Source organism: Lichenostomus cassidix, chromosome Z (genome assembly GCF_008360975.1).
Source record: "Lichenostomus cassidix isolate B80296 chromosome Z, HeHo_3.0, whole genome shotgun sequence".
NCBI classification, from domain to species: Eukaryota; Metazoa; Chordata; class Aves; order Passeriformes; family Meliphagidae; genus Lichenostomus; species Lichenostomus cassidix.
In genome coordinates, this window is record NC_139511.1 from 20,633,594 (window position 1) to 20,655,400 (window position 21,807).

A 21,807-nucleotide genomic window follows, 5' to 3' on the forward strand; every position below is an offset into this window, starting at 1 on the left:
TCCAGCTAATGAAATGAATCTTTTTCTCTTGCCACTCTGCATCAAGTAGATGTATTGACTTATAAAATATAAATTACTTTCAGAGTCTGGAGTACCTGTTCAGATACATCACATTTTCTGTAGAGTTTTCTTCTTCTATGTAATTGAGATAAATATATTTAAGATTAGTTAAGAGAATCAACCTGTTTGGAACTTTACAGGCCACGTCTTAACCCTTCTGAAGTTGTTCTTCTCCTAAAAAAAAATAACTGAACCTACAAAAAAGTTCTTCCTTGTGCAGCCTGCTTTTGTACAGTTAACAAGACTCAGTTTGCTTCCTGTGGTAATTTTTCAGTTTTTAATAGTCTCGTAATTAAATTAATTGCATTTTTAAAGCTGATGCAGTGTATCAAATGTTAGTGTCCCCACTGCATCCATAAAGTTTGCCCTGTCAAAATAGAGTTGTTCTTGCTTCACTATTTAGTATGATAAATTGTTCTGTGATTAGAAGTATCAAAGTTACATGTATTGCTAAGATCTTTACTCTTTTCTTGAAAATTTGTTTAAAAAAGATCAGAAAATCTTCTGATCTTTAAGATTAATTTAGTTTAATTATGTCTTTGAGACAACAATCGATGGAACACGATGAACAGGGAAATGACAGTGGTTACTTTTCTCTAATATCTTCCAATTACCAAAAAGAATTTTCTAAAGAACAGGGTACTGATCAGCTATATTAACGGTCTTCATCTAACTTTTCTCCAGCTGAACATTTATTTTCAGTCTGTTGTAAACAAAACATATAGCTACATCCAGATCCTCAGGCTTTTCTTTTTACTTCTAACTGATATTTTGGGGGTGGCATACATGAAAGTAATAATGTAATAAAAAGCGCACACAAACCACAGGAATAATGAAGTAGTAAAGGAGTTTGACATACTGTTTCTTCACAGTTTAAGCTCACTGATTCAACTGCACATTAATGGCAAGAGTTCTCAGCCAGCCCTTCATACCCCACCTGAGGTTGTGTGAACAAAATACCTGACAGTGCTTAGGGGAAGAGCAGGACAGTGCTTATCAGCCATGCTCTCTGTTAAGGTGATATTAAACTGGCCATGATACCAGGGAGTCATTTAATAATGTAAATGGAATAGTATGTTTCCAACTAACATATGCTGTTAAGAGAAGCCAAAAGCTTGAAAATTACAACATGTTTTTTGGGCCTTCAACACCCTTTCAAAAGTGTTTTGAGACTTCTACATAATTGATTTCCCTGATCTATTAAAAGTTAAAAAAGTAACTTTGAAGTAAATGTTGGGTACTTCATAGCAATCCTTAATTTTTTTTATGCTATGCAGGCCTTTTAATGCTTCCTCAGTACTGCTGCAGAGCCAATGCAGTGAGATCAAGCCTGATGCTGCTGAGCCTGTTTTTTTAAGTAGTTCTGAGCAGCCTCCGAGACATTGTCACTGGAGTTCCAGAGGTGTGTAAACTACAGCTGAAACAATTGAGTGAAGAAAAATGTGTTGGTTTAAGCCAAATAATTGCTTAAATAAAAACAGACTAGTAAGAGGGTAGTTAAAAGCTAGGGTGATGATCACAGATAAGGACAGTGACTGGAACATCTGTCCCTCTTTGTGATCTTAGGTAAATCACTTAAAATTTAATGTCTCCTCTTTGGCATAGGGAGCATGTAGAAGAGAAGACGTCACACACCAATCCATGCTTTGGAATTGGTTTGGATTATGGTTACTTAGGGAGCTTTCTGAAAGTTGCACTTTCAAACGAAGTTTTGAAACTCTTGGAAGGTAGTGAAGTACCGAGCTAGTTGAAAACAAACAAACATGGCTTTATTTATTTTGGTCAGATTTAGCTCACCCATTATATTTAGGGCTAGTGTTTTGTAGATTATATATTCATTACCTTAAAAGAATGAGTGGGATTGTTTCTAAGAAAAGGGGCAGAGAGTATTTATATGTTAAATATACCTATATATCAAATATATAAATATGTTATTAAGTATATAAATAAATATGTAAAATTAAATATAAAACAATTTTAGAATATTACAAATGTATTTACCAGTGCATTCTTCTAGGATGTTTATTGAACTGCATGCACCTCATCTGTTACAGAGAGCATTTTTCACAGAATTTTTAACATCTACTCTCCCCTCTCTTGTTCATTCCTTCATCTAGCATTTTGGAGTTTGTGCAGGAAAGCTTTTTAATGTAAGATAGATAAAATCCACATTTGTCTGTTCAAAGAAGAGTATTTAGTCCAAAATAAGTAAATACTGTAGGTATGAAAAGCTAAAAAATTTTCTCGCTATTTGTGTGCCTGGTATCCTTCCTTGTGCGGTGGAATTAGGAATGGGAGGAGACATATTGATCAGTCAGAACTGTCTTTGCCAAAACATTTACTCAGGTAACTATAGGTCACAGAAACCCATGACAGACACACAGGTACATGTTGCATATTCATGTAAGTTTATTGTTTAATCTGACTTTGTGTGTAACGCCATTAATATGATTACAGCTGTTTTTCTTACGCTTTATGATCTTCTCTGTAAGCTTACTAGCCAGCTTAACTTTTAACATACCAAGGCTTTTTAGTAACTGTTTTACTAAACTGAAATCTCCTAGTAATTTGATGTCATTTTCCTAGAAATACTTTTTTTCTCCTTGGTTACCTGGGTGGTCATTTATACTCTGCATCAACCATATGTTTAAATGATGTTATTTCTGGTTAAGATAGGATGTGGACTGTAATAGTGGAAGATTATATCCTTTTCAATTCTACAAAAACACAGAGATGTTTTATGACAAGCAGAGCCTAGATTTCAGTTTGAAATATGTGGTTTTTCACACCGTCTTGTAGTCTTTGCAATTGTTCATTGAATAATTTGTGAGGTAATATACTCTTATTCAGTAAACCATGTGCAATAACAGAATGCAGGTGGAACAGCTTCCAGCAGAAGCAGAGTTGAAGGGGATGTTTGGGTGGCAAGCTTGTGTGCGGGGGTCACTGGGGTTTGATGTCCTTGAAGGGGATGCACTCGATGGGCTGTGAGACACCACCAGTCATTGCAGCAGGGCTGCAGGCTGTTGGAAAGATCCTTCTCTCCACTACCAGGCATTCCCCTGCTGCCTTCCTGGCTGTACAGTTTTGTGGCTTCACTCTTGCTCTGCATCCTGTCTCTTGTGTTCTCCACTAAGTTGATTCAGCTTTTGTTCAGTAGTGAGTTATTGAGTGTGTGAGCTTTCTGCTACTGTGAGTGAGTAATGGCGTCACTGAGCTGTGGGAATGCTGAGGCAGGTAAGCAGCAGGAGCAGCAGGTAGTGTGGCCACATGCAGTAGGAGAAGAGCCATCATAGTAATCCATCACAGTTATCTAATGGTGTTTTTCAGAACAAAATCTCAGACTTAGGTTCTACTGTACCCTTAAGACTGTACTTTTTGGTTCTGTTTGTCTTTGAGCTTGAGGTGCTAATTGCCTAGTGAATGTTGTGTCTGTTACATTCTGAAAGCTGCATGGGCTGTATTTTTGTAGAAAATGCTTTAAAAGCATGGGCTTCTTGGCAGGTTCCCTTTGTGATGCTGGAAGCTGTGATTTAGTCCAGGGTAGGACACATATCTGCAGACTAGAAGAAAGTATGATTTAAAAGTTGTATTGTTATGTGTAGAAAAGTCCTGTATCTTTCTGTATTTAAGACACTAAGCATTTTCCATTTTAGGTCTTTATATATGAACTTAAATGAAGTAGCTGAGATGACTGTTAGTGTGTTTCAACAGCTTTTTAAGCAATCTTGACAGGCATTCAGTATTGCTTTAGAGGAGTTCTGCTAGCTTAAAATAAACATATTTAATTTCATGTACTATTGTTACTTTTTATGTCAGTTTAAATGTAGATAATGTCCATAAAAATACAGCTATCTTAAGTAATTGTGCAGTAATTGTGGGAAGATAAAGTAACGCTATAGAGGCTGGAGTCAGGGACATGATTGCTTTCAGGGTCATGGGAGACATGTTTCACTTCTAACCTCAATCAGTATTGTTTTCTTAGTTACACCTTGCAAATACTTTCTTCTGAAAAGAGAGAAGTTCAGTATGAATTGTTTCTTTCCTTTCTGTGGGAGGTCACCTCAGCTGGCAGGAGCAGGTTGCTCAGTGTATCAGGTTATTAAAGTTTCCGTGTAACATTTGTTGATGGTAGGCTGAGGCATCGCTAAATCTGGAGAAGTAAATAATGATGAAACTTGGATTTACAGTTAATGGTACAGAGGGAAGGACGAATTTTTCCAACAGATAAGAAGATGACTGTATAACTAAATTTGCTTTTAAGCTTTGTCAGACTGAGAGATGTCTTTACAGAAATGCTCTTGTCTTTGATTTTAATTTTCCAACAATATTCAGTATTGTTTGGTTTTGTGTAAAACATTGGGAGACTTTCAAGTAAACTGTGTTGGTTGTACTTAGAATTTTCTTCTGAAAACAAGTCTGTTTTTAAGGAAATAAGGTATTTTTGGTCTGCAATTCTCTCATCTGCTGCCTATAGCAATGTGGAATTTCTAGTGCAGTTTTAACCAAGCTCAGATTCTTATGCTTGTGAAGATAAGTTCCTTAAGCTTTATAAAAAACATTTCAGATAGTAGATATTTATGAACCATAACCACGGTGAAGGAAGGGTGTTACCTGTTTCATGTGCTAGTAGTTTGAGAGCTGCTCAGCTTGCAACTTGTAGTACTAGGCAAGCAATAAAACATCTCTCTTCACTGAGTAAGAAGGGAACATTTAATACTGGGAAGAAACAAGGGGGCTTGTGAAGAAAGAGAGCTGAAGATGCATGAGGGGGTAGCCTGGGAATACTGTGGAGATGTGGAAGCTATCCAGCAAGCTGACATTACTGCTCTGGGGCTGTGTGGGTGTTGAACACTAATCTGTACACAGCCAAGCTTAGGTAATGTTGATGCTTTTGAGGAATGATCTATCTTAATCTTCCTAAGTGGTACATCAAGAGTTTACTACACTGTACCCATATCAAGATACTGACATTTTCTCATTTCAATGCTTGAGAATTTAGTTTTGAATTAAAATCAGTGTAGTTATGTAATTGCCATCAGACCTTGGCAAAACTGATGTTGATAGCATCGTTATTTTGTTCTCAGAATTTACACCAGATGATTTCATATTCAGTATTATTTGATTTTTTGTAAAATTTTGAGGGACTTGTTTGTTTCCTCTGAGTTCCACAGAAGGGCATTGAATTAAGGATGTTTTGTGTTACGTCACTAATGATGAATCCAAGATCTTAACTGTGGGTAGTGTTTTTCCTTAAGTTTTCCTTATGCTTTCAATACAAAAGTGTCAAGCATGATTCTAATTGGTGTGGTGTCTGAGCCTTAATGCCATTTTATTCCATATTAGACTTATAAGTAAAAAGCATTATAGCCTTTTGAAGACTTTAGAGCTGTTGTTTCAATTTAATAAAGACATTTAAGTATACATTGCCGTGAAAGCCGTGCAAATGAGGTTAGCGTTGCTAGTGTATTTCATAGTAAAGTACTTGGTATTGCTGTAGAAGATAGCTACCTGGTTTATACAGGCTGTTGGGACAGCAGAATCATTTGATTGCCATGTAATTTGTTGCTGGTATAAAGCCTTGACAGATAAATAGCTGCAAAAATCACTCTGGAGACATTTTCCTGTGCAATGGGTTATCCCTTTCCTTATATGTGGAGTTACTAAACTTGAAATTGGCTCCTGTCTAAGTTCTTGAAGTAGAATCTGGTCATGTAATTAAACTTGAGAGGAGGAATTGTGTCAGAGAATTAAAAATACTTTTAATTTTGAAAACTGATCTTCACAATCACTGTGGAATGCTAGAGCACATTATGTACTTTATCCTATCCAAAGTCTAACCTGAAGACAGAATTAGTGTCTTTTGGCCTTTGAGAAGTGTTTCGGATTTTACTTCCACATAACACTGGGGTGCTCTACTGTGGTGCCTAATTTTTTCCTCAGGTGTAGTTAAAGTGTTAGATGAAATGCAATTCTCTTTGCTTTGTTTTCTAACTTTTATATGTGTTAACTTCACAGTTTCTCTGGCCTAGCCTTAGGCTAATCTGAACCTTTCCATTGTTCTGCTATAACACTTGTGTACCATGGTGCAGTGTTTCATGTAGAAAATTGAAGCCTCCATTATGTAGTATTAGCTAACTCAGCATTAGCTTTCTGTCAGCTGTGGACAATATAGCCTGTTTAAGTCTGTATGGTTATGGTGGTGGAAAAGGGGAAAAACAAATGACTGAAATACTGCTTAACTAACCATCAGTTTTGTCCTTTCTGTGCTCTTTAGTAAATCACCTTTAATACTGTCACTATTACACTTCTAAAAATTATTCCTTTTGTTATGGCTCTCCTTTCTGAAAGCTGACTTTCAACTTCTACGCTAAAATGGTGATTATATGAAAGTGCAAGGATACATAAAAGTTTTCATCAAGTAAATGCATTCACTTGCATGGAATCCTAAAGTGAAGCTATTAGGATTTTGTAGTGAAAGCCTATGATGAAGTACAATTCATAGATTAGGTCCAAACTTGTCTTCTAGGTCAATGAGAAAATAAAAGTGTTTATGCAGTGACCAGAGACCATCTTCAGCTGATGTCCGTTTGGAGTTAACAGAGATGAAGACAATTCTCGGAGATCTTAATTGCTAACATAGTTAGTGACATAGTCGTTTGTGGAAAAATTGTATTGAGTTAGGGTAACTCCAAGTCCTGTGCATGTCTTCTGATGTGATAGCATTGGGACCAGAACTGGCAATTGGGTGGTGCAGAAGGATACATTATTGTTCATTAGGTGTTAGGCTTTCAACTGACAAAATTAAATGTACAGAACAGATACTGGAGTTCGGATCTTGGCAGTCCTCAGATTTGTTCATTTTACTTTAAACCTTGGCACAAGAAAAGTTACACTAGCTTAACTAGAATAGATTTCTTAAACAAGTTTCAGTAAAGATGAGATAGATTTTTGGTTAGTAGGGGAATGGTTGATTAAATGTGTTCATAAAGCTGGTTTTGTGTCAGATTTTGTGCATTGAAAGATAATTATATGTGGCCATATGAGGTTTGCTGATGAACTTGCCCTAGGGAAATGCCTATATGCGTGCAAATTGAAAAGCTTATTCTAAAATCTCAAATTTATAATTTTCATTGCAAATAGTGTGTGCAGTAGATACTGTAAGAGAAAAATGTAATTTTTAGGTTTTTTTCACCATATTTACAGATAGAGATGAAAACAAGACTTTTTGGAAGGCTTGGTTATGTAAACTTTTATTCATAAGAAAGCCACTTGGATTTACCTTGACATTTTCAACTAGTCTGTTTCTTTGAGTGCATCTCATTCATACATGTTTGTAAACATGTATGTGTACAGACTTACATTCAGTTGCCTAAACCTTTGTTTTACGAGGAAAATCATATATATCTGTAAGAGTAAGCAAATAAATACTTAAAAAATAATAATTTTCAGAAATGCTGGAAGTCTAATTTGTACACCAGAATTAATAAATTCTGTTCTTGTTTTGGTTTGCAAAACTTATTTTAGTCTAGAATGAGTTGGTATTGCAGAAGACAGACATGGAAAAAGACTGAACGCTGTGTGAACAGTACAGTTGTCTGAGTTTCAGCAAGTGAAAAGAAGAATCTGTGAAAACTGAGACATAAGTAAAACAGAAGTGATAATGTAGAAGGTACTTGAGATACAGACATCGTGTTGTTGGAAGTGCTGGTAATGCAAGCAAAATATATGTGCACTTGTGATCTGTTAGTTGCTTTGGAGTGCTGAAGAGCATGAGTAAAGTGTTTTGAGGCCATGCACACTGAGAAGTAAACTACACAGTTGAGCTTCTGCACGATCTGTTATAAGATGATTTCATTTGCCTTTGATATAAGCTTATTATACTGACTTTCTCAAGTAAACGTGTGTCTTCTGAAGTCTGAAAAATTTGATGTGCTGTGATCAAGAAGTAGCAGTTGCTTTGCATGTTTTCCCTCTTTTGCTGCTGAAACTCTAGGAAGGATTTCCAACTTACTACTGTATTATGTACCTTTTCTCTGTGGAAGAAGAGTAGCAAATGTGGAATCTGTAGTTCCACATTGAAAATATATTGAAAGGCAAACTGGCAGGGAAAGAATGTGGACAGAGGTTTTTGATCACCTGAATGTGGATGTTCCTGAAGATCTTATTCAGGTGTGTTGTTACTTCTGGTATATCCCATATGTTTCTCATCTTGTTATTGTGGAGACAGCAGTCCTCCTATGTGAAGCTGAAAAAGACAATCCTTATTTCTTGGATTAGTTCACATCTGCTACAAAACGTTGATTTTTTTTTTTTTTTAAGAGAAAAGCTGTTGCTTTAGAGGATTTGCATGCTCTTTTTACAGTGCTTCCAAGGTGATTGTTTATCTAATTGAAGTCAGAATAAGTAACTAAAGAATAGGAGAATAAAATAATCTTTGATGAATTAACTAACATCTGAAAATATGAAGAGCAGATAATGCCAAGTTGTATTTTGTTTTTATGTTAAATTTTAAAAAGCTATAAAATCAGGCTACAGTAGTCTTGGAATTCCCCAGGTGTATGAAGTGGATTATATTGTTGAGAGCAAAATGAGTTACTGATGAATAAGTTTTCATTATGTTCAGGTCACATTTAGAAAACACCATGTAAGACTTGTAAAATGATTCAGTAATGAGTAATTTTGATACAGGTTGTTGATAGCTGGAGAGAGAAATTGTGTCAGGAGGAACTTGTTTGGAAATGTTCTTTGCTTTTTGAAGCTGATATAATGAGTATGTACCATCTGTGGAAATTTTGTGTACTGAATATTTCAGCACACTCATTTTGTCTTTAGTTTTGACTAACATGCTAATGATTTTGCATATTTTTTCTGCTCCTGAAATCTGAAAAACTATGAAGTAATATTTAATTATTTAATTGAGTTATAGAGTGAATCTTTTAACAACTTTTTATTTTCAAGTTTGTCTAGGAAAATATTACACAAAAAATAAAGCTATAGACATATTTATTTGTAATATAAGTCACTGCAGTAGCAACTCAGCTTCTTTGGGTCACATGGAGGTCATATGAAGGCCTGAATTTCTCTCATTGGGCTGAAGTGAAACAAATTAAATCCACCCTTCAATCATTAAATATTAATATTTTTCATTTTAAATAAACAAGGGATCTGACTAAATCGTATATAATTTTAGAGATTTTCCAATACAAATTCTACCTGAAAAGTTCATCATGGTTAGAAACTGCTGTCCTAAACTTTCAAGGGGTCTTCACTCCTGAGCCTATTTGCTGTGGATTTGGAGTTTCCTACATGTCTTCTGTTGCATGGAGACGTGTACAAAAATGAATGAAAATGATACAGTAATTTAGAGCTAAACTAGAAAGAACAGCTTAATCTTTCCATGAGGCATACAAAAATAACAGAATTTAAATTTTGTAGTCTTACAAACTCTTGTTCTAGCTTGGTTTCAGATTTGCAGTATAATTTTCAGTTTTTATAATCTTTAATGTTTTTAAAGGAGTTTTGTTGGATTAAATCTTGTACTGTTTTCTCTGTGGTCCAAATACATTTGTAACATTCAAATGACTATTGGAAGATGAACGTGATTGTTCTCCATCTCAAGTAAGGGCTTTGTAGTAGGTGAAATATTCCATAGAAACTGTGTAAAATGTGAGAGAAAATCTCTGGGAAATCTGTGGCAGAGGCACCAGGAACTTTCTCTGCACTCTTCTAGAATGTGTGAGGAGAAGCTGTGTTGCTAAATTACTGTCAGTGCCAAAAATTGTGAGCCCTTGGGATCAGAAGTATGTGGACAAAGACACTTGAGAGGTGAGAAGCTGCAGAGGTATGAAGATACCCGGAAGCTCAGTGAATTTTAAATGCCAAGTGCTTAAACAAGGAATTTTTCTTTACTGTCTTTCGTAAAATAATAAAATAGCCTCTGTTGGAAGGGACCTGCAAGAATCATCAAAGTCCAGCTCCTGGCCCTGCACAGGATGCCCAGAGTCACACCATGTGTCTGAGAGCATTGTCCAAATGCCTCTTGAGCTCTGTCAGGCTGGTGCTGTGACCGCTTCCCTGGGGAGCCTGTTCCAGTGCCCAACCACCTTCTGGGTGAAAAACCTTTCCCTCATATCCAACCTAAACATCCCCTGACAGAACTTCAGGCCATTCCCTTGGGTCCTGTTACTTGTCAGCACAGGTCTGTATCTGCTCCTCCTCTTCCTTTCACAAGGGAGTTGTAACTGCAGTGAGGTCTCCCCTCAGTCTCCTCCAGGCTGAACAGATCAAGTGCCCTCAGCCACTCCTCACAAGGCTTCACATGGCCCTTCACCATCCCCATGCCCTCCTTTAGACATTCTCTAACAGCTCAATGTCTTTTCTGTGTTGTGCACCCAAAACTGCCCCCAGCACTGGAGATGAGGCTGCCCCAGTGCAGAGCAGAGCAGGACAATCCCCTCCCTTGCCCAGCTGGCAATGCTGTGCCTGATGCCCCCCAGGACATGGGTGACCCTCCTGGCTGCCAGAGCACTGCTGGCTCATGTTCATCTTGTCATCAACCAGGACTATCAGGTCCCTTTCAATGGTGCTGCTCTCCAGCCTCTCATTCCCCAGTTTGTACATCCAGAGTTGCCCCATGCCAGGTGCAGAATCCAGCACTTTGTTGAACTTCATACAGTTGGTGATTTGTTGAAGTCTTTCTGATTTGTCAAAGTCTTTCTCTGCAGGGCCTCCCTGCCTTTGAGGGAGTCAACAGCTCTTACCAGTTTAGTGTTGTCAGCAAACCTGAGTTTGCCTCATGAAGCTGTGCTGGGTGTGATGGATGACACTGTCCTTCAGGTGTTTTTCAGTATCTCCCAGAATAATCTCTATAATTTTAACAATAAATGAAATCAGAGTGACAGGTCTGTAGTTCCTGGGGTCATCCTACTTGCAGTTCTTGAAAATTGGGGCATTAGCTGCTTGAAATCATCTAGGACCTCAGCAGATTCCCAAGACGATTCAGAAATTTTTGCGAAGGGTCTTGTGATAGTATCAGTGATCTCTTTGAATATTCTTGGATGAAACCCATCAGGCCCCATAGATTCGTAGGGATCCAGCTGGAGCACCAGAACCTGCACACATCAGGGTTCACAGGGAGCTTGTCATTCTCACAGCCCATGGTCCTCCAGCTAGGAGTATTGAGACCGTCATGACTGGTCCTCAGTGCTGGAGGCAGAGGCAAAGAAAGCATTAAACTTCTCTCTGCCTTGTCTCTGTCCCTGTTTGTGAGATGGCTGTCCTCATTCTGTAATGGGCTGATTTTATTTCTGACTGCCTTTTGCCATTAATGTATTTGAAAAAAACTCTTTTATTGACCCCCATGGTTCTGGGCCAGCTTCAACTCCAGTTGGGCTTTGGCCACATGTATTTGCTGCCTGAGGTGGCAAGCAGCAGCTCCGTATTCCTCCCTTGCCACCAGACCTTGCTTCCCATGGGCATACACCTGACTTTTCTGCCTTGTTTCAAAGAGGAGATCCCTGCTCAGCCAAGCTGGCCTTTTGCCTCCTCTGCTTGACATCCAGCATTTTGGAACTGCCTGTTCCTGTGCGCGTAGGAGGCAGTGGTTAAAAAATGACCAGACCTGATACACTCCAGCCCCCTCAAAAGAATTTTATTGGGGACCCTATTGGTTCCCTGAGCAGCCTGAGGTCGGTTCTTCTCATGCCCAGGGCTGAAATTTTGCTGGCACTTTTCGTTCTGACAACAGATTTTAAACTCTATCGCTTTGTGGTCACTGTGACCAAGGTGGCCACCAGTCACCACTTTGTTCATGAGATCCCCTCTGTTTACAAGCAACAAATCAAGGAGGGCACCTTCCTAGCTGTCTCCCTTAGTAGCTGTATCATGGGGTTATCCAGATGTTTTAGGAGTGTTCTGGACCAGCTGTGTGATGCTCCCAGTTAACATCTGACAGGCTGATGTACCTATAAGGACAAGGGCAGCTGTTTTGTAGGTGTCCCTTAGTTTCTCAGAGAATGATTCACTGTCATCATTGTCCTGGCTAGGTGGCCTATAGTAGACTCCTATGATGATATCTGTATGTTTGTTTGTCCCTTAATCCTATTCCGGGACTGTCACCCTGCCATCACCAGCTGCAGGCTCTGTTCATTCCAGCCCCTCCACGTCTCCTGCCCTACTTGTCCCTCCTGAAGAGCTTGTGACCATCCAAAATGGCACTCCAGTCACACGGCTCATCCCACCAGGTTTCACTTATTCCAGTCACGTTCCTCATGTTGAGTGTGTTGGTGTAGGAACATTTCAGGTGTGGTGTGTTGTAGCTGACATCTCATGAACCAGGTTAAGGCTCTCACTAGCACTCAGTTCATTGAGTTTTGGCCTACAATCCCATAGCTTATTACTGTCAAAGCTGTTTATGTCCTTTTCCTTCTTCCAGTCTAGTTTAAAGCTCCGTCAATTTTTTCATTTTCCTGTATAGCTCTTTTGCTACTGTATGCTTTTCTTAAAAGTAGAGAAAAATGTTAGTGTACTGATACTAGCAGTGATGTAGGATCTTGTAATTAAAGTGTGAAAGGTAATGCCTATGATACCTAAGGGCGCAGTTATGGTTGAGTCTTGCATTTAAGTTTATCAGTCTTGGGCAGGGGAATGTTCTATTTAGCAACTGTAATATTCACTTAGTTAGTTTATTTAGGATTAAATATGGAACACGGAAAAGGAATGAAGTAGCTGTTAAGTTTTTATTTTGAAGGTGACTTGCACACTTGAATGTGAACGTTGTTATCACAACACTTCAGAATATGTAAGCTTGCATTTAATTGCAGTGGTGCTCCTGCTGCTGCTGTAGGATCAGGCATTTGAGAAATGTATGAATAAAGGTGCTAAAGTGAACTGTTCTTTTATTCTGCCTTATATAGTGGCCTAGAGAGACGTTGTTGCTACAGAATAGGGTTCTTACGTGGTTTATAGTCTTTGATAGTGTTAATTGGGACATTTTCAACCTTTTCACTTCAGAGATTTAGGGAGATGTGTAGATTTATATATCTAATCTAGGGATACTTCTGTAGGTGTTAGGTGTGTGACTCTTGTCAGTCAGCTGAGACCCTGTTGTCACTTTTCTTACTTGTCTTCACTGTGCCTCTCCTTACTTTTCAGACAGTCTCTCTACACGGCTTGGAAAAGTCTATGAAATTACATAAAAAAATGAAACCTCTGGTTGCTATTATTAGTTGTGCATATCAGTTACTCTGAAGTTACTTGCTTTTTTCCCATCTTGTTTTACATTTTATCTTCAGTCTATATGGATTATAGATTTAGTTTATAATTGAGATCTAATTACTTTTCCTTCTATGTAATACCATTTTGACCTTTTTTTGGATCACTTCTTTTACCTTCTCTTTCTCTTCATACTTGGAGATAGTCATTTCACTCCTGTGATGTTGCTTTGTTAGCTTGGCTTTGATGGTGTGTTTGCCATTATCCTGGTATTTAGTAATATACTTTCTTAACCAAGAACAATTATTTAAATCTTTACAATATTCCGTGATGCTGGGCTGAAGCTTTTGGTTTAAGTGTGCTCATTTATTGCAGTCAGAGATGAAAAATGAAAATTAAACAGAAAATCAAGCTGTGAAATGAGGACAAGGATGACATGTTTTTCAGACATTATTGCCCATAACTATCGCATAGCAAGAAAAGGACTTTGCAATAATTTAGAATGCTTACACTGTATATATTCCATTTTCGCTTCAGATGATGCACACTTTTGAATGATGTCTGACTTCTGAGCCTTAAAAATTATGTTGAATCATTGAGAAAAATTGATGAATCTTCCTTAACAATCTAAGAAAACTAATGCAATTCCAAAAACTTCACTTTCATTCTGTATCACAAGTTTTTACATGCCAAGTATTTGCAAATACTACATATATTTCTTTGCCTTTTGGTGCTTTTCCTCTAGAATGTGAGCGTTATGGTAAAGATATTGCCATTATCAACGGTGTAACACTGTCATAGGTAAGTGCAATACAAATAAATAAAACCATGTATTTTTGAGGTAGATACATCATAAAATGTTGTACAGGAACTTCAATATGAAGAATGTCTCAAGTGCTGTCCTTGTTTTGAGTTAGTTGCAGATGATCTTATTAGAAAAACGTTATAAGAGAACACTGGTGTCCTTAAGAAACTGTGTCAGGAATGCTTGCCTGTCTTCCTTTTGGTATGTATGTAGTGTGGGAAAAATGCATGGGACTTTGTTTAGCAGGTATCTTGTAAGAGGTATTAATTTCAGTTTATATAAGAAAGCTTAGCTGTAATGTAACTGGAATATCTCTTGGTTAAAACAGGAGAAAAGGGAAGAGTAAAAGTTCTGGCGTAATAGATTTGTCCTTATAATAGACAAATTTCTTGAAATCAAAGTTGATGTGTTTCATAATGTATTTGGTGCACTAAAAATTCTAGGGTTTTTTATTGTTAGTTCTCGCTGAACATAAATCTTCATTTCTTTGGTATCTAAAATATATATGCACTCTGTTGCATCAAATGTGCCGACCTTGTTAGTAAGAACTGAATGGTGACCTTGAAGCTCTTCTTCCACACACCTAATGTCTAGCTTTCTTACTTCTTCCATAGCTTTTGTAGCATAATGGGTGAGGGAAAATAACGTATTGCTTCCCCTTGAGTCTATTCCTTTGAGATCTGTGGTTTAGAAAGCGACTTTAGGGTGTCTGATGGTGGTGCTTGAACCTGCAAGATTGTGTAGTAATGTGCCTGTCTTTTTCTCTTAAACACTTTTGTCTCTACCATAAAACACCACAGCATTAATTTCTCACTGTTGAAGTCCTTTTTTTCTGGCATTAAGCAAGTCATTTTGAATTGGAATCTGCATTTGTGTTTTTCGATTGCTCTCAGAAGAAGTCTTTCATTCTCCCTTTCACAGTATTGTGGTGATGTTTCTTTGCTAAACAAATCTCCATGTATTTAATTGTTCAGGTAGTAGGTTAGTCAGCTGTTGATCAATGATTTTTAAATATCATCTAGTTACAACCATGCTGAAACTATGTATGATTTAACAAACACAATTATTCAGTTGACTGCTCTGGTATATTTTTACTACTACCTCTTTGGTTTTGAAATTTTGTAGTCAGCTACGATGTGAGTAATAATTTTACTTTGGGAGAAATGGATTTGAGAAATGAAAGGGTCATCAGCTCGAAGTGTTCAAAATAAGCTCCAGATGACTGCCTTTAAAATAGGCTGTAGCACATGAAATACATTTTTACAGAGGCTGTTTTCTTTTACTGCAGTATATTCCCAACATAGAATCAGATGCAGCAAAATAATTTTGGACAGGTATTTAACTCATTGTAGAATTTTTCCTTCATAAGACCTTCTGAATTACTGGGTTTTATGACACTGTCAGCAAATAGAAAACAATATCCAGTGTTCTCGTAGCTGAGATTTAGAATAAAAGCTCTCTTGTGGCTCTTTATTGCAGTAGTAAGATAACATTGTTTTTGCTGAAATCCACATAGGAATTAGTGTCTAGGAAATTATGCTAAATAAGGGAGAAGGAGAGCAGGAAAGCAAATCTATGACTTTAGTAGGGGAGTAGGTAAGTAAATATAGTTTATTTTTAGATTTGAGGAGTTACTGAAAGAGCTCAACTGTCCTTGCTGTGAGTTCATAAATTGTGCATCTCAAAAATTATAATTCATAGAATTCAGTATATTTGTATAACTTAAATAACTGTGCAGCTTGAGCATTTACTTAAAACAGCAGATACTATTTGAAGGAAAATAAATTAAATGTTTTCTTTTTCAAAGCTGGCATAAGGTGGGGTGAGTGTGTACATGTGTCAATTTTAAGTTTTTTAATGCAGGAAGAAGTTTTTTAGGACATTTTTGTTGCTTTTTAAAAAATAACTGTTACATGAAGTGTTGAAATTTTAGCACACTTAAGTCACAACAATATCTCTTGCCATTACATACTAGAATCAGAGGCTTTAACCTTAAAGCAGTGGTTTTTGTAGGTCTTCTAAGCAAATATAATTAATTATAACTTAATTGTGTGACTAGTTGAAGGGAAAGGTAATTTTGTACAAGAATCTTAGTGTCTTGAATAACTTTTGTTTTTCTTTTAACAGAATTCCTCTAAATACTAGGAAATATTGCTGGTGTGTGCATTCTGGAATTATATCTTCATACAGATACCTCCAAGGCTTTGCAAACAGGATGAACATGCTGCTGTTGACTGCTTGCTGACAGTAACCAGCTGGGCATTTCACTCATGATGTTTTCATTCTCACATTGTCCAGCTGGAATTTGCTTATACTGATTTTTAAAAAGAAATAAATCAAAGTGGAGTACCGTAAGCTTGACATGGAGAATAAAAAGAAGGACAAAGACAAGCCAGATGAAAGAACAACACGGCCTAGTGGGAGATCAGGCCATAATTCACGTGGGTCTGGTTCTTCAAATTCTGGAGTGTTAATGGTTGGCCCTAACTTCAGAGTTGGTAAAAAAATTGGATGCGGTAATTTTGGAGAACTTCGTTTAGGTAAGGTTCTTGTTTCTGTATTTCAATTATGTTATTCAAGGCCATTTTTATGTAGTCTGGGCATGAAAATCTCTGAATGAATGCTGTACAGCTCTTCAAACTGCTTTAAAGCTTCAGATATGCAAGGCATATTTAGCCCTTTTCTTGTGGCTTTACAAAAAATGGGCTTTACCCAGCCCATGCAAGCTTGATGATGTGAAGAATCTCTATAGCAAGATACTTTGTGGGACTAAAACATTTTCTAACTACTTGCAGTGCTCTCCTAAATTTGCTCAGTTTTCTCTTACAAGATGCTGGAAGTTACTTCGTGGTTGTTGTAGCTGTCTTTTCTGATATCCTGAAGTAGTTTGTTGAGGTATATTTAGGGCTAAATGGAAATTCCTTGGTTTCTTTTGTAATGTAGTGAGGCTAAACATTGAGCTGCTGTTAAATGGGGCAATAAGAATCCATCTGTAGAGAAAATCTGGGATAGTTCAATCACTCTAGTTCTCTGCTAAATAGGTAACTGAAAATCAGGTGGTGGAGAAGGCACAGACTGAGAAGGACCTACAGATTTTGAAGAATTTGGGCAGCAAAACTGGAAATGTTAGCATTTATTAAAATAGACACTGATGGGTGTGTGCTTTTGAAAGACTATAGATTTAGCACTGGGGACTTGGATTTCCAAGATGGACAGCATCATTAGTCAGGGTTTTCAAGGTTTGTCAGTTCGGTACATGTTAACAAATACAACTGGACACTTAATGGCAAAAATTTGTTCTAGTATTTTTAGAATGCTTGAGTTAAAGTGCTTCGTGCATTAAATAGAGGTGGGTTTCAAACTTGGATGTTTGAGAGGAGGGTGGGCTATGTTCGTGTTATTTCTGTTGATCTTTGCCTGCGGTAGAACTAATACCCATTGCCCTTCAGACAATATTTCTGCTGTAGTACTTGCATAAAATATAACATGTTTTGAATATAGTGCATTCTGGGGGCTATCAGGATGTAAATGTGCTTAGCAAATTTATACTGTAGAGGGATTAAAGACAATATTGCTGTATACTGCTGCTGTCCTCTGACTGAGAGGATAGCAATACATGCATACTGCTGCTGTCCGCTGACAGAGGACACTGAATTTTGCAGTCTCAGTAATGGATTATTACTGTTGTTATAGTTTCTGGTGTATTATTTAACATTAGTTATTATTATTAGTAGTTAAAAAAAATTGATACAGTTTGACCTGTACAGCATTGCATATGTGCCTTTGCAGTCCACAAATCAAGCTGAAAAATCCAAAACTTTTGTGTACTGCCTTCAAATCATAATTTTTGTTTGAAGCCTCTCAATGAACTAAATCAAACCAGCAGATTAATTTTACATAAAGGCATCAGCAAACTAGTGAAGTTAATTTTTTGCCTGTTATTTTGGTCACAATGTATAGAGTTGATTAAAAATTAATATCTGATTAACTCATTTAGTTTCAGCTGGTACAGAGTGAAACAATGTATTGAATTTTAAATATAATATTAAATTAATTACTACTTCTAGTTTGATAGTACTGAAATAAAATAGAGCAAGTAAGTAAAAGAAATAGGAGGAAGACTGTAGGGCAGTATACTGTCCTGCAACAGTTGCTAGGACAAGTGCAGCCTTTCTCATTTTAATATCTGTGGGTTTTGCATATATAATAGGTGTTTCAAATCTTTATTTATTGTTGTTCATGAGGTAAGATGCTCTAAATGTAAGTTACTGAAAGCAAGAGTTAATATTGCTTTTATAGATTCTGATTTAATATTTTTAGTTTTTCATTTCCTTTGCTACAGTACTAAGTACTTACTGTGCACCCTTTCTCCAAAGATGCACACAAGCACTTTGTTTTATGAGCTTCTGTGAATGGGAATATATTCTGAGCATGTGTCTTGAGGTTAGAGCTGAGAGTCCTAAGGGAGGATTAAAGTTGTAGAGTGGTGAAGTTGCACTCAGAAGATAAAAATTCAGTTATGTATCAGGAGCTGTTGTAGTTCTTCCACCTGGGAAGAAAGCATTGCTCAGGCTTGAGTAGTGGCTAGTGGATCAAATGGTGAATTGGCCATGTGGAGCAAATTTCTGTCTGTGATGTTCAGCCATTAACTTGCAAAGGACTAAACTGGTTTGTTAATTTTAAGACTCTTTGTTATAGTTAAATTAAACTGATATAGTTAAGACAAACTGCTAAGATAGTAAGAGAGAACTTGTTGCTGTTGGAAATGATGCGTTACTCAATACCTGTTGTGTGTTTATAGGCAGATCAGCAGTGGTATCATATATATGTGTCTGCTGCATTTTAAAGAGACAATTGTCTTGACTGACCACCTGGAAAGTTAGTGTCCCTTCTAATGCTTCTTCAACATAAGCATGTCATTACAGCTTTTGGAATGCAATATCCAGTTACTGAACTGTAACTGGATTTGTTACTTAATCCCAGTAGGTGATTTAAATATCTAAGAGATGAATGAGCAGAGCTCTTGCAAGAGCTTCTTTTAGTTTCTTAGGGATTGCAATACCATGCAAGGACATAGAAGCAGGTTCAAAAAAAGTACACCTTTTATCAAAAATGTAACTGATATGATAACGAAATAAGAAATACCTATTTAGGATGCCTGGATTTCCACTCTGGTCCCTGCGTAGGTCTAGGAATACACGTCATTCTGGTGGTCAGATTATGGGATGCTGTTCATATTGATTATATGTTTGTTATTGTGCAGCCCTCAGGTAATTTGATTTTTTTTTTGTGAAGTTGATCCACTGAGACGTGTATGTTTTTAACGCGTCTTGTTTCAGCTTTACAAGAGTACTTTATTTCTTAAAAGAACAATTAGAGCTCATATCATAGTCTTTGACTGTCGGTGTAACTTTGGTCAGAACATGGTCATGGGTTCAATCCCTGCAGGGGCCATTCGCATAAGAGTTGGACTCACTGATGCCCTGTGGGTCCCTTCCAAATCAGAATATTCTATGATTCCATGTAACTGTCTTCACAGGGAACTTTTTAGACTTGGTCCATGTCTTTTCCTCATTTGATTTCTTTAACAAAACAGAGCTAATCGTGAGAAATTCAGACCTGAGTAATACTACAGAGAAAATAGTAGGATTGTTGTTAAAAGTAATATACACTAAATGCATTTGAAGATTGTAAAGAAACAGAATTATTTTTTTCTTTATCTGCTGTTTTAAATTTTAAACCTATGAAACTTGTTTAAAATTTTAGTAATTGCATACAGTTTGAAGTAATGCTTATTGAAAAACTCTTATCCAGTTACAGAATCCCTTTAAAAGCAGCAGATGTGTTTTCCAAGTGGTGTGAGGCTGTCAGTAATGTCATTGTCCTGTCCTAACTTTTAGCTTATAAATTACTTAATTGAGGAAAAAAGTAGTTTGTTAGTTCTAATTAGTGGCTGATGTTTCAAAATTATATGATAATTTTAAAATAAGTTTCAAATAGTTTTCAGCAATAATTATGAAAATGGAGGATATCACATTTCAGTTATAGTGATTTACCAATTTTCAAGCTTTTTTAGTACATAAAAGTTTTGCAAACTTGGTGAAATAGCTCAAACTCTCTGTGAAATACCCACCTGTTACACTATTCAAGGAAAAATTCTTTTTAAAGCAGAATATTAGACTAATAAACCCATATTTAAGTCACTGCCAGAACACCTGGCACGTTAGATGAAAAATATTTTGAAGACTTTCTTGATGTTTCAATGGCATTTTACTTGAAAAAAAAGCTGAAGTCTCACATTCTTGTTTCTATTCTTTTTCAAGGAAAAAATTTATACACGAATGACTATGTGGCAATTAAACTGGTAAGTTAATATTTTTTAAAGGATTTGGGATGAGAAACTAATCAGATTTTTCTTTTCAGATGTTAATAGTTTGATCTCTTTAATTGAAACCTTTAATAGTATTGTATGATTTCATCAAACCAGATAGAGGCAATTAGTGACAGATGTAATTGTATAGTTTAGCCATATTGAGTAAAACCAGTTTTTAATTGTTGTCCCTGGTTTTAAGGCTAAATCTACATTTGCAAAGTCAGCGATGGTTTAGTGCTGCTTCAAGGTTGTGCTCTGCAGCAATCATTTTAGTAGATTCCTTTGTTTTCCTACAAGTAGAGGAAAAACAAATTTACTGTGAATCTTAACATCAGGTGACTACAGAGAAACTCCAGAAATTCTTCAGACTGCATGTGTTTTAATTTACCCACTCCTGCCTAACTGTTGGTATTGCACATCACTTTTGGTAGACATTTTTTATTTGCAATGTTGTGTAATATATTTTCTTCACTTGCAAACATGATACATTTGGATATTGTATTAATACATTATTGTTCGACTTTTCCCTCAATCGTTCATCAGAACTACTTTGGTAACACCAATATTTGCTTCTGGAAACTTTTAACTTCTTGGTAAATGACTGTTTTCATAACTGAAGTATTTAATGGTGAAACTTAGTTGGTTATTTTTTGTCATTGAAAGAATTTTAGGACTACAATTAATTTCTTGTTGCTGCAGTAGCAGAGAACTTTTTACATACCATGATATGGTTTCGTAAAATGAAAGGTAAACTGTGGGAACAGAAATGCATGACTTTAGATAAGAAATCTAAAAATCATTACAAACATATAGTAAACTCCTGAAAAATACTGGTATCACTGTCCTTGTTTAGGACAGTGCTATATTTACTTTAGGATTAGGAGAAGTTTTTGAAACATGCAAGTTATGGCTTGAGAGAACAACATGGGATACAGTTTTGAGGGTTATTGTCCATTAAATCAGATTGAAACTGATTTTAATATGATCTTGAACTTGCTCTGTATGTCTGGAGAAACTTGAAAATAGCCTGAGAATTCTTATAGTTAAAGGCTGTCTACTGCAAAGTGCATTCTGAAATACTTTGCCAGATAGTGATTTTTTTTTTAAAGCACTAATTACTTGATCATATAGAGCAAGGGGTTTTTTTAATCCGATTGGTTTTGGTAAAAGCATTTTTATTACATATGCTACTTAGTAAGCGTGGCTACCATTTCAACCCATTTCAGCTGTTACAAATGATACTGCTCAGTGGCAATATTTACTTTTTTGGTTTCCAAATATCTCACTATTGGAGTTGCTTGTTTCCAGCTGAGTAAAAGCCTTGAATTAACTCAATTGAGTAACTTAGTTTGAG

General features: G+C 36.6%; 1 protein-coding gene across 7 annotated transcripts in view; it reads left to right on the top strand.

The window, feature by feature from the left end:
* The window catches only part of CSNK1G3 (casein kinase 1 gamma 3), a 74,958-nt gene that overhangs the window by 1,489 nt on the left and 51,662 nt on the right, over window positions 1-21,807 (top strand). For 5 of the 7 annotated variants that reach the window (XM_085043786.1, XM_085043781.1, XM_085043784.1 and 2 more), the window contains exons 2-4: window positions 14,021-14,076; window positions 16,208-16,620; window positions 20,404-20,444. The exons of 1 other annotated variant lie outside the window; for it this stretch is intronic. In XM_085043786.1, coding sequence (XP_084899912.1) covers window positions 16,443-16,620; window positions 20,404-20,444 — 219 coding nt within the window. In that variant the 5' untranslated portion in view covers window positions 14,021-14,076; window positions 16,208-16,442. The remainder of the gene's footprint in view (window positions 1-14,020; window positions 14,077-16,207; window positions 16,621-20,403; window positions 20,445-21,807) is intronic. One more of the 7 variants, XM_085043783.1, reaches the window with a different exon arrangement.